The sequence below is a fragment of the Zonotrichia leucophrys genome, chromosome 7 (assembly GCF_028769735.1).
Source record: "Zonotrichia leucophrys gambelii isolate GWCS_2022_RI chromosome 7, RI_Zleu_2.0, whole genome shotgun sequence".
NCBI lineage: Eukaryota > Metazoa > Chordata > Aves > Passeriformes > Passerellidae > Zonotrichia > Zonotrichia leucophrys.
This window is the reverse complement of record NC_088177.1, coordinates 15,615,917-15,627,973: the sequence shown is the minus strand read 5'-3', so window position 1 is coordinate 15,627,973 and position 12,057 is coordinate 15,615,917. Positions and strand designations below refer to the sequence as shown.

At 39.5% G+C, this 12,057-nt stretch overlaps 1 protein-coding gene across 1 annotated transcript in view; it reads left to right on the top strand.

The window, feature by feature from the left end:
• Nucleotides 1-11,395, top strand: part of STAT4 (signal transducer and activator of transcription 4) — a 40,392-nt gene extending 28,997 nt beyond the window's left edge. Inside the window, exons 15-24 of the mRNA XM_064718014.1 lie at nt 342-425; nt 689-787; nt 2,040-2,175; nt 3,550-3,602; nt 4,400-4,494; nt 5,059-5,195; nt 5,614-5,805; nt 7,014-7,080; nt 7,552-7,660; nt 9,791-11,395. Of these exons, the coding sequence (XP_064574084.1) occupies nt 342-425; nt 689-787; nt 2,040-2,175; nt 3,550-3,602; nt 4,400-4,494; nt 5,059-5,195; nt 5,614-5,805; nt 7,014-7,080; nt 7,552-7,660; nt 9,791-9,817 (999 nt within the window). The 3' untranslated portion in view covers nt 9,818-11,395. The remainder of the gene's footprint in view (nt 1-341; nt 426-688; nt 788-2,039; nt 2,176-3,549; nt 3,603-4,399; nt 4,495-5,058; nt 5,196-5,613; nt 5,806-7,013; nt 7,081-7,551; nt 7,661-9,790) is intronic.
• The last annotated feature ends 662 nt before the right edge of the window (nt 11,396-12,057 follow it).

Here is a 12,057-nt window from a genome sequence, read left to right as displayed (position 1 = left end):
AACTTTAGGAAAAGGAAAGTTGGAGACAACCTTTATTGGACACACAAAATTATCTGTTAACTTCTTGTGTGCAAATTGTGTTTAAAAGTACCATTTCAGAAAAAGATAAAAGTCTAGAACAATATTAAGGGGTTCTTTTAGATTCATCAGAAAAATTACCAAACTTCTGGACTAATTTAATGTCAGAGTTGAACAAATTGTTTCCTTCACTTCTTTTCCTGTTCTGCTTATATATTTGTTATGAGATTTTTTTCCAAGTGTAACCTCAGCAGCTGGATCAGTAAACCAGTGTTAAATGCCAGCTGTGCACTCCCAACTTTATAACCTGGTTATTCCCTCAGGGGCCTCACATGGTGACAGAGGAACTGCACTCCATCAGCTTTGAGACACAGGTCTGCCTGTATGGATTGACCATAAATTTGGAAGTGAGTATTTGGGATAGATTATCTGGGGCAGGAGAAAAAGGCATTTTCCAGCAGTTTATAGAAGTACAACTGTGCTGGGCCACCCCACAGGTCTGCCTGTCCTCGGTGAGGCCCCCAGCAGTAACCACAAGCTGACACAAGATTTCCAGAGCTTCTGGAAAAGAAGTCTCTGCTTTGGGAAGAATGGGAGGCTAAAAACCCAAAGCACAGCACTAATACTTTCCTCAGCAGCATTTACACAGGGCATTCATTCTCTCCACCAGACCAGCTCTTTGCCTGTGGTGATGATTTCCAACGTCAGCCAACTCCCCAACGCATGGGCCTCCATTATTTGGTACAACCTGTCAACCAACGATCCTCAGGTAGATCCTCAGTATGCAAATACTGGCTTTCTGCATTTTCACATTTGTGTTATTATTAGTGCAATTTCACATTTGTATTATTTACATTAAGTGTAAAAAAAAAATGTATTTCCCTTTTGAACTGACCTCATTTTTGTCACGTACACAGTTATCAACATCACACTTTATTGTTGTTCTCTTTATCTTTCTTTCCCTGCCCAGCTATAAAAACCACATGTACTCTTAGCTTTTCTTTTTGCAGCCTAAAGTAGTAGTTCTTAAACTAAAGAAAGGTGACAGGCCTTCTCCACAACGTCTATGACTTCACTAGATTTATTTTATCTTTCTTGGATGTAGCTGACTAAAACTAGACCTGTTAGAAAATAATTCTATCAGTACAACTCCAGACCAGGAAAGCAGGCACATAGGTGAATCTGTAATGTACTTAAATTCTGCTTTCCCCCACGGATTTTATGGCAACTTGTGCTTTCTGTGGAGAAGATTATAAATGTTAAAAGCAACTTCTAGTGGCTCTAACCCTGAGCAGAGGCAGAATCATTCTTTCTAAGGCTCCAGCTGTCTCAGCACATATTTTAGATTCAGCCGCTGTTACTGTATTTGCAGGCTGTGGAACAGGGCTGTCAGTGGCTCTCAGGCTTTCAGCTGGGGATTAGTGCAGGCATACAGATGCTCAGAGCAGGGAAAGGGGCAGACAGTCTGCCATGGTGGCAGGCCAGCTCACAGGCTGGACTGCATTATCACTCTGTGATACTCCAAAGAGTTTTTGCACAGTCCTCAGTATGTCCATTGTGTGTAGAATAAAAAAAAACCCCACAACTGAAAAAACTAAGATAAGGCAAATGATTCAACAGCACGTCACCATATCAGTATGTAATGCTTTAAAGTTTCCATGCACTAAACATTAAAATATAATGATAATATCTAGATTTTTTTTGGACAGGATGGAAGCATATTGTCACTGCCTTTACACAGGACACTACCAGAGGCATAGCAAGGCATTTTAACATCCAAGATGCACACAGGGACTTGAGCTCTCTCTAGGAGTCTCACCCTACAACCCTGCTCAGGCACCCCTCTGGACCTTGCTGGGTGCCTGCAGGTGGGAGGGCCCACACATTTGCCCCAGTGCTTCCCCACACACAGAGCTCACTTTCAACACTTCCAGATGCTGCTCAAGCACTTGCAGCCTCCTCTTACAGCCTGATATGTATTTCATGGTTGCTATGTAAACAGAGCATTCATTCTGTTGCAGAATTTGTCTTTCTTCAACAACCCCCCTGCTGCCACTTTGAGCCAGCTCTTAGAAGTCCTGAGCTGGCAATTCTCATCATATGTTGGTCGTGGACTCAATTCTGAACAGCTCAACATGCTGGCAGAGAAACTTACGGGTAAGTGTGTAGAAATGTACAGATTTTATTTGCTTTGGGGTTCTTACATTTGGTAGCTACAGGTAGGGGCTTTAAATACACGTTGTGGTTTAGCACCAGCTGGCAACTAAGCCCCACACAGCCCTACACTCCCCCAGAGTGAGATGGGGAGAGAATTGGAAGGGTACAGCGAGAAAAGGGAAAAGTGAGAAAGCTCATGGGCCAAGCTAAAGACAGTTTAGCACATAAAGCAAAAGCCACACGTGCACACAAGGCAAACAAGGAATTCATTCACTACCTCCCATCTGCAGGCAAGTGTTCAGCCTGGAAGTCCGGGCTGGATTCATCACACAAAGGAGTTACTTGGGAAGACAGATGCCATCACCCCAAACATCCCCTCCTTCCTCCTCCTTACCCCTAAGTTTACATGCTGAGCATGTCACCATATGGTGCAAAATGTCCTTTTGGCCAGTTAGGATCAGCTGTCCTAGCTGTGTCCTCTCCCATCTTCCAGCACTCCCAGCCCCTTTGCTCATGGGAGGGTTGAGAGGCACTGTGTGTAAGCCCTGCTCAGAAAGAGCTAAACCATCCCTGTATTGCCAACACTGTTTCCAGCACAAATCCAAAACACACTGGCTGCTGTGAAGAAAATGAACTCCACCCCAGCCAAAACCAGCAAGGCATGACCTCCATTTCCAGAGCTGATGTCAAAAATGTCACAATGACTTTTTTTTTTTTGAAGAAAAGCAGGCATCAGCTTATTCTTATCACAAAGTAATTCAACTTTCGAACTTCCAGGCTGCTCAACTGAAGGAAGAGGGCATCAAAGTCACACTGAACTGTGATGTTATTTTGCCTCCTTAACAATTATCTCATACATCTGAAATCAAAAGGAAGTATTTTTGCTTGCTTATGAGATTTGGTTTGGGGTTTTTTCATTTTAAGTACCTATCCTTGTGGGTCTGTTCATTTCTGGGGCCTCACCAGAGATGCTTCACTGGTGTCAGCACAGCAAAGAGGCCCTGCAACCTCAGCAAGATGAACTACTGAGTACTCTGAGACCCAAGGGTGTCCCAGAAGGGAAAGGCCCTGGGAAAAGCTGAGAAGTAACATTTAGGCTAAAAACTGAAACTGAGCGCGTAGTGTTGCAAAAACCGAGTCACAGGCTACTTTAGGCAAATATTTCCAAAACTATTATCCCTGCTTCAAAAGAATACAGAAAACCAGATCTGCAGTCCCTTAGCATGCCCCTATCCCTCTCTCCCCAAGTCTGGATGGATTGTACTTCTCCCCTCACCCCTCACCCAACTATACAGATATCAAGCAATATCTATTTCATAACTTCAGATTAATACATGCCCCATTTGGGGTTTTTGGGTTTTTTTCCTCTTTCAGGACAGCAAGTCAGTTACAATGATTATCAACTATCCTGGGCAAAGTTCTGCAAGGTACTGTGCCAAAAATAACACTAAACTCTTATTTCTCATAACACCCACAGCCATGCCTATCTTTGTTTCTCTGATGCTGCTGATAAGATTCCCACTTGCCATATGCGGGACTTTCAGCTCAGCATAATCACATCCCTTGTAAAAATTTAACTAGGAAGAAAACGCTTTCAGAAGCATAAAGCTTGGGATTGGGGATCTACTTAGTTATATTCCTACAGATATCAGAAACTGCCATTAGAGTGTGCCTTATATATTTCTGTATAGGATCAACTGAAAGTCTTACCAAAGCATGCAATACATCTTTCATAAAACATAAGTAAGATTTTTCATGTGTTTAGTTTTGAGCTAAATTATTCCAAGACAGTCAGTATATGCAATAACTTTGATGAGGAAGAGAGAATGTATTGATAAAGAAGGGTAAGCTCCTTTAATTCATATTAACTACATTATTTAAACATGTGCAGAACCTGAGAAGGAATTTCAACTTTCTCATCTTCTTTTCACTCAAAATATAAACTTATAACTAGGAAGAAACCACAGATGTGATTTTTATTCTCCTTGAAAAATGAGGTGCTTCCAATGCATATCTTAAAAATCAGTTGGTTTTATGTCAGGCTGAAAGAGAGATGTTAGTCAAAACCACAGCTCAAATTGTGATTCTCACTTGAGAAAAGTAGCTTATTCTTAAGAAACTGAGAAGAAACTGTCATGTGAACGTTGGGTAACATCACTCTCATGATTCTCCTCTCGGGTGTGTTGGTTTTGATTGTGTTTTGTGGTTGTTTTTTAACTGTTAGGAACATTTGCCTGGGAAGTCTTTTACCTTTTGGGTTTGGCTCGAAGCAATCTTGGACTTGATTAAAAAACACATTCTTCCCCTTTGGATTGATGGGTGAGCAACAAGGGAACTGCTGTCTATTGATCTCTGTCCACATTTTCTCTGTCCTTTACTCATCTCAGTTTTAGCCATGCAGAGGAGTATTTGCAATGAGTTTAACACTTCTGTCTCCCTTCTCCCATTCATAACTTTTGGAAATTGCTGTCAAAGGGAAGCAACATGGGAACTCTTAGAAATGCAGGTTTAGATCTATTCTTCAGTTCTGTCTGTGCAATCAAGTACGGGGATAAATTTCACCAGGCTTATTAGTATTTTGAGCTCAATGCCATATTCCATGTGTAATCACACAAAGTTTTGGTCATAATTCCCAAGCCTTATAAAGCTTTATAACCAGGTTTTGAACATCTGTATAAAGTCTGGCCAGCCCAAGGCCAGGCTGGATAGTTCTGAGCAACCTGGTCTGGTGAAAGATGTCCCTGTCCACGGCAGGGGGTTTGGAACCAGGTGAACTTTAAGGTCCCTTCCAACCCAGGCCCTTCTATGATTCTACACATTGCACAGATCCAAGTCTGTATTTTTTTTCCAAAAGTAAACCCATGATTTCCTGTTATACCTCAGGTACATAATGGGATTTGTAAGCAAAGAAAAGGAACGAATTCTGCTGAAAGACAAGACACCAGGAACATTCTTATTAAGGTTTAGTGAGAGCAATCTGGGTGGAATTACCTTTACTTGGGTGGATCAGCTAGAAAATGGTAAGTATAATTAAAATAAAAAAAAAAAACCAAGCCAACAACTAAATCAAAACTAACCCAAACTCTACAATAGACCTGCAATACAGGAGTCGAGTTTGGTTTGGTAGTAAAATTTACATGTATCATGTCATAGTATGGTTTTGGACAAGATACAAGTATCATAATTTCTCAAACACAAACCAAAACTCTGACATTCTACCTCTGAGCCCTTAATATTAACAAAACTCTCTGTGAGGTGCACCTGCTAACTGCAGGCTTTAGATTTGTTTCCAAACATGCAGAAATTAAACGTTGAAAGATACTAATGTAGCTAAGAACAGGTAAAGCCTCTACAAGTGTAAACCTCAAAAGAAATGCAAAAACCTGTTCCAGCTGCAGTTGTTCATCTGCAGGTTGTGTTTCCTTTGTGTTTTTGCAGGAGATGTAACATTTCATTCGGTGGAGCCCTACAACAAAGGTCGCTTATCTGCCCTGCCGTTTGCCGACATACTGCGCGACTACAAAGTTATCATGGCAGACAACGTTCCTGAAAACCCCCTCAAGTACCTGTACCCAGATATCCCCAAAGATAAAGCCTTTGGCAAACACTACAGCTGTCAGCCAAACGAAGGTTAGGCTCCACTTCTCTATTTACCCTTCCTGCACAGCAGCTGCAAAGTCAAGAGGCAGTTTGAGCACTGAGAACAGATTAAGATGCCTCCTGTAATAGTCATCTTCATGAGAACTGTTTAAACATGTGTCTGTCATTTAGACAGCTTCGTTTTGCAAATACATCCCTGGTCTTAGAGGTTAAAGTAGAGGTGATGACAATATTTAAAAGAAGCTAAGAAATGGAATTTTTTTCTCTGACTAATGAATCACAAAATTCAGTGCTTGGGTGTTTAACAGAGAGGAAACTGAAAAGTCATCCTGCTTATTGTGTTACACTGTAGCGTGCTGGCTCTTGTTCATTTCAAGAAAACTCACTATTTCCCAAAAAACTTGGAAACCCGATTTTGTTTCATTTCATGGAACAATGAAACCCTAAAACAAAGGCTGCTTATCTGCACCACCTTTTCCCAATATACTGCACAATTACCAAGTTGTTATGGCAGACAAAAGCCCCTGGCAACTGCACTGGAAAATGCAAAAAGCCTAAACAAGGATGGTTCCAAATATGTTCAGGCCCACGTTCTTTTATGTCCAAGTTACAAGTCAGCTCATTTTTAGATAAAATTAATTCTCACTTAAAGAAAGCCCTCAAAGCCTTATTTTTTTAATAGATAAAACACATTCTTCTAGACTTTCAGTTTCAAAGGTTACAATTCCATTTGAACTCAAATTCCTACACAACTCAAAAATATTTGGAGGCTACAGTACTTTTCTCCCTCTTCATTTTAACTCTGTGGACTTTGCCTAATGCTCCAATCATCTGAAATCTTACATATATGCTTAATTTTGTGCAAAAGAATTGGAATTCACGACACATTGCTGAAGCTGTATCTGTAGAGGCAGAGCTCCAAACATTTGCAGAACTGAAATCTGCAGGCTCAGAGTACCAAACTTAAAGAATTGTATATTTTTTTTCAAGGCCTAACGAAATCTCTTTCATCAGTTGCACTATTATATTGTGTTTCATATCAAGGGAGCACAGGCAATTCTGTGACTAAGATCTGAACTCAAGGACTAATCTCAGAAATTCCTCTCACTTTCATGGCTACTTATTTATGCAGGGACTTTACAATTTATTATTGCCCGCAGCACTTCAAGCAAATAATCTATTTCAAATAGATAATACAATGACTAGACAATATTTAATTTCTCTACTCTTTATTCTAGTCTCAAAGCCCTCAGATGGAGGAGGGAAAGGTTATGTTCCTTCTGTATTTATCCCAGTCTCCAAAATGTAAGTATCCTCACAGGTGTGTTACACTTTACCAGTTATTTTTAATTTACATCCTATTTCTGAGTTTCCCCTGCCTCCTTTCCCCAAACTATTGGGAAATAGTTTTGCAAGGACTGCTAAAGACAAGAAAGGGAAGTAAAGGACTTCACCTGTGGAGTGCTTTTTCCATTAATGGGGCAAACCATTTGTAAAAATTGCAGATTTTATGGTACTCTGATCTACTTTTCTTTCACTGACTCCTTTTCTTTTCCCAGCAACTGATGTTAGGAGCAACGAAAGAGGACATACCTGACTCAATCTCCTACATTTTTAAGCATATACCAGGTTGTTGCATGAGCTTACAGGGCCAGCAGCAAGCCTGAGTACAGGGTTAATAAACCTAAAAAACATTCATCATAGTCCACTGATATGCACAGAGGGATTCAAGTTTTTTCTTGGATTATTTTTTCCTTTTTTTTTCTCTCTTTTTAGCTTAAATGACTCTACAGAACCACATTCTCCATCAGATCTTCTTCCAATGTCTCCAAGCGTTTATGCTGTGCTGAGAGAACACCTGAGTCCCACAGCCATTGAAAGTGCTGTAAGTTGTGAACTTTCCCATTCATAAATAAATATTAAGCAAACAGGATACAGCACAGATGCTGGTTAATGAAAGGCTGCTTGTACAACTGTGAATCAGAGCTCTTTCATCACTTGCTGCATTACATTCTGAAACAATGGTGCAGATATTTCCTATTCTAAATGCTGCAGGATACTGCAAGCATATTGAAAGCACTGGAATTGCCTGACATGCTGGGCAATGAATCATGAATGCCAGAACACAAAGATCCCAGAGTTCTTGCACAAATGAAGGCTTTACCCTGACAAATACATGCCACCTATACTAATTCTCTGGACAGCACAAAAGCCTGGACTTGCTCAGGGAGCTGCCCAAGGAATATGATAATTTCCAATTCAGCAAACTTGCACAACTTTTTCACACTGCAAGATTTTACATGGGGTTTCAAAGTGCAAAATTAAAAGTCAACTAAAACACTTTCAGCAAAGAAAAGTAATGTTAGCTTAGTATATAGAAAAGTTAGGAAAATACTCTACAAACATCATATTTTTTTTAAAAATTCCTCTTTCCTTATTGACTAGAAATGATGTTCTGAATCATCATGGCTCAGAGTCCTTAGAACAATGATACATAGCCAGGTGGGAATTTGTCCAGCAGACTTTTCTCAACAAACACAGCAGTGGTTTGGCTCTAGCAGCTTTAGAAGAAAATCTTCTTTTTTAACACTAGCCCTTAACTTTGTGTATGTTCAATGATTTATGATCTTAAAATGGTCATGTATTTAAAAGCCTGCCAACTCCCCTTCAAATGCCTCTCTGTAAACACTTCTCCTTACCCACAAACAGAACAAAACTAAACCAGAATCCTGATTGTCAGTAATTAGAAGTACAGTTAAACTTCATATACAAGTGGATGAGTTCTTTAATACAGCAACCTGAAAATCCACTCAAGAGTAAGATATCTTTTTTTTATTCTTCACGTTTTTCTCCTATAGCACTTGTGACAAACTAGTTCTTTAGCTGAAAACGAAATATCCAGCCTGAATTAAAATTCTGCATTAAAACCTACCCCACCCAATCCAGGACATGTCCCCACTCCTTTCTGTTTTGGTTTATAACATGTGGAAATGGTTCTGACCTCCCCAACTGCACTTACGAACAATGTACGCATTTGCTTTCCTGAACTTTCGTCAGAGTAAAGAACATTTGGATTCACTTTCAGTTAACATCAGCCTCCAAACATTTTTGGTTTCTTTTTGCATGCTCAATAAATCTCAAACCAGCTCTTTTCAGAGCTTCAGAATTAGCTGTGACCATGGCCATCGTTTAAGGTCAGAACCCAACAAAAAGAATGTGCCTGGTAGCAAACTGCAAGTGTTAAATACCATTTTAAAGGTACCAAGATGAGTGGTTCAGTGCTGCTAGATGGTAAGTGATATTTCCGTAGGGTCTTATTAGAAAGTTCTGCTGGAAATTTCATGAGAGAAATAGTTTTAGAAGATTTTTAAACAATTCCTTCCGTCCCTTTTCCATTCAATTTACCTTGCTAAATGGAAATGAGGAAAATACGAAGGTTTTTTCTTTATCAAATTCACACAACAATCTACCCTGCTGAAGAGCTGGCTGAGTATTGCAAGCAGACAATTCGCACTATTAAAGCAATACTTTTTCACCATGAAATGCAAATAAAACAATATCATGTGACATACAGAAAACAAGAGTGAAATCTGTAGCAGGACAAAATATCCTACAACTGAATAACTCAGTCTTAGCAAGATATACTTTCTGCAGTCTTGCTGAATTCCTTTCTATCCCCCCCTCAATCCAGCTTCTCTTACCCATCAAAAGAACAAGACTCCAGGAAGAACCCTGCTATACATATCCACAGGCTTCAAGAACCACAAAGCTCATACAAAAAATAAATACCATGCTTATTCTTACTGCAACAATTTCCTACACAGTGTCTTATAAAGAGCATCCCTCTATTTTATAAACAACTAGAAACAGGATTTTCAGATCCTTATCAGTTTGTATGACATTTTCAAAGTGACTCTGCAGTTACCTTGAGCCAGAGAAGCTTTCATCTGCATTATCTTTTGAATGAACAGCTGTGAGTGCCATGAGACTAATATTTTCCTTTTTCTCCTTCTAGCTGAGTTCTCCTTACTCAACTGACTGAAGTGCACATATTGGAAAAATCAGTAATTGTGTGAACATTGGATGGGTTAAAGAAGACATAAATTTTTTTTCTGTCACCTCGAAAGTCAGCTTTTCTGGAAACCATTACATTATTCTTAGGCCTCTTTCAACAACACATAAACAAGGAATTTTCTCCCTAGGGATTCAAACAGCCTTTTGCAAGTCAGATTTGCTGTTGTCACTGAAAAAAGACCAAATCCTTTCTAGCTTGGGCATCATTTGACTTCAGCAGACATAAATTTTACTTGCTAATTTAACTAATTTCCATAGAATTGCTGTAAATATGAGAGCATAAGAACAAAATGTCTTGCTTTTGAAGACAGCATATAAAGATAACTAAAGACAATGAGTTTGGAGAAATTGGGATTTATGATGTTAAATACTTTCTGCTTATTTATAATCTTATACACCACTGATTCAAATACTATTTCAAAGCAAAGCTTCTTGTTCCCCTGACTTGGAATATTGCAGAGGTATCTGGGGATTGCTTTTCTCCAAAGATGAATTGCCATCAGCATAGATTTTTATCTGACACCACAGCAGAAGTTGTGGAAGACAGGTAGGTGAGGCTCGGGAGAGAAGGGAGTTCCAGAAAGGAAGCAGACATAAAACTTGTGGTGTTAAAAAGGCTGTCTCCATTTCTCCACTGGAAGAGAGAGTTAGTAAAACTTCCCCTCTCACAAAATAGTTGCAGAAGTAAATCTGTTTGGGCAAGAGGCACTCAGATACCCCAGCAAGTACTGTCAGAAAGTCTACAAATAAAAAACCCCAATCTGACACAGTTTGGATGTTAACTAATGGCAACAGGGAAGCAGTTTTAAAAAACATTTACTGAAGGGCTGCAGCATTTGCTGACCACCTGGAAACTTGTGCTGCGTGACAGGATATTACATGTCACAGGCTCACTTGACAAGCAGGACAACTAGTTTTTGTAAAAACAGTAAATTGCCCTCTTTTTTTTTTCTTTCAGACGTGTTTACTGCTGAGTTTGGGTTGTTTGGTTTTGTTGTTTTGGTTTTATTTCCCCCAGTATTATCCCTAAAACCTCTGTTAATAGAATAATAAACAGGCAACTCCAAGACCACTGTATTTCACAAATGCAGGCTCAATCAAAATGCAAGCTTTGCCCACACATGGTTAATGCATGCAAAGCTCTTAAAACACAAACCCTTTAACATTTGCACCTTACAGCTTTCTCAAGCAGGTATAAATGAGACTTCTGTGATGAAAACAGAACCTCCTTGGATCAGTAAGACATAGATTTTACTTTCATTTCTCCTTTCACCCATGCTATTTAGGTTAGTTGAAAGTGAGTGAGCGAAAACAAAGTATGAGATATTTTTGTGATACATGGAAGTGAATTTCAAAGAAACAGGCACATCTCTGTCCATTACACTGAGTGATTCAAAGCAAGCTGCATGTAAGTTCAGCAAGCATCATGTAGAAAATAAAAAAGAAGAGCAATTCTGTATATAGCTTGGTAATATCTGTAATTTATATAACCAGCATGAATAAAATCTGATTTTGGCTTCAGGCTGCATACCCAGACTCTGTGGATTTTTTCCAAGGCACAACAAAAACAGTCTTGCTGCCTTCTGGTTGACCTTAAACTGAGCTACAGGCAGTAACACAGATCTAAAGCAGGAAACATGACCTGCCTGACATCAGCTGTTGCATGCCTTTTGATTCTAACTTCTTCTCACAATTTTAATACAAACAAAATGGGGGATACTTTTATTTTTGACCACCTCAAGTTCATGAGAAGTACTGTAAGACAAGATCAGACATGGCATGAGAACCAGTCTCCTTTTTCTTTCTTTCCTGCTCTCCGTGCAAGGCAACCCTTCAAGACTCCCAAATATTAACCTCAGTATAAATGGAGTATCTGAACAGCACCATGGATCAGGGTTTGGCATGACAGTTCGTGCTTTGCTTCAGAACAGATTTCTGCATAGGGTAGCCTTAATATTTTGTTGAAAAGATCTGCCCTGAAATCATTTCACTGCTTTAGAGGAAGACTGGAATAATGTATCTGTCGGATGAATACATACAGTCCAAATTTCCTTCCATTAAAAAAGTGAGAATTTTGTCCTCATGCCACGATGAATAAGAACACAGCTCTCCAGTGAAAACCACAAAAACGGGGTGCTGAGATGCAACCAGGAAAAAAAATCTGCTTTTAAGGAGTTCTACTAACTGTGCTTGTGTTTTTGCTGTGTT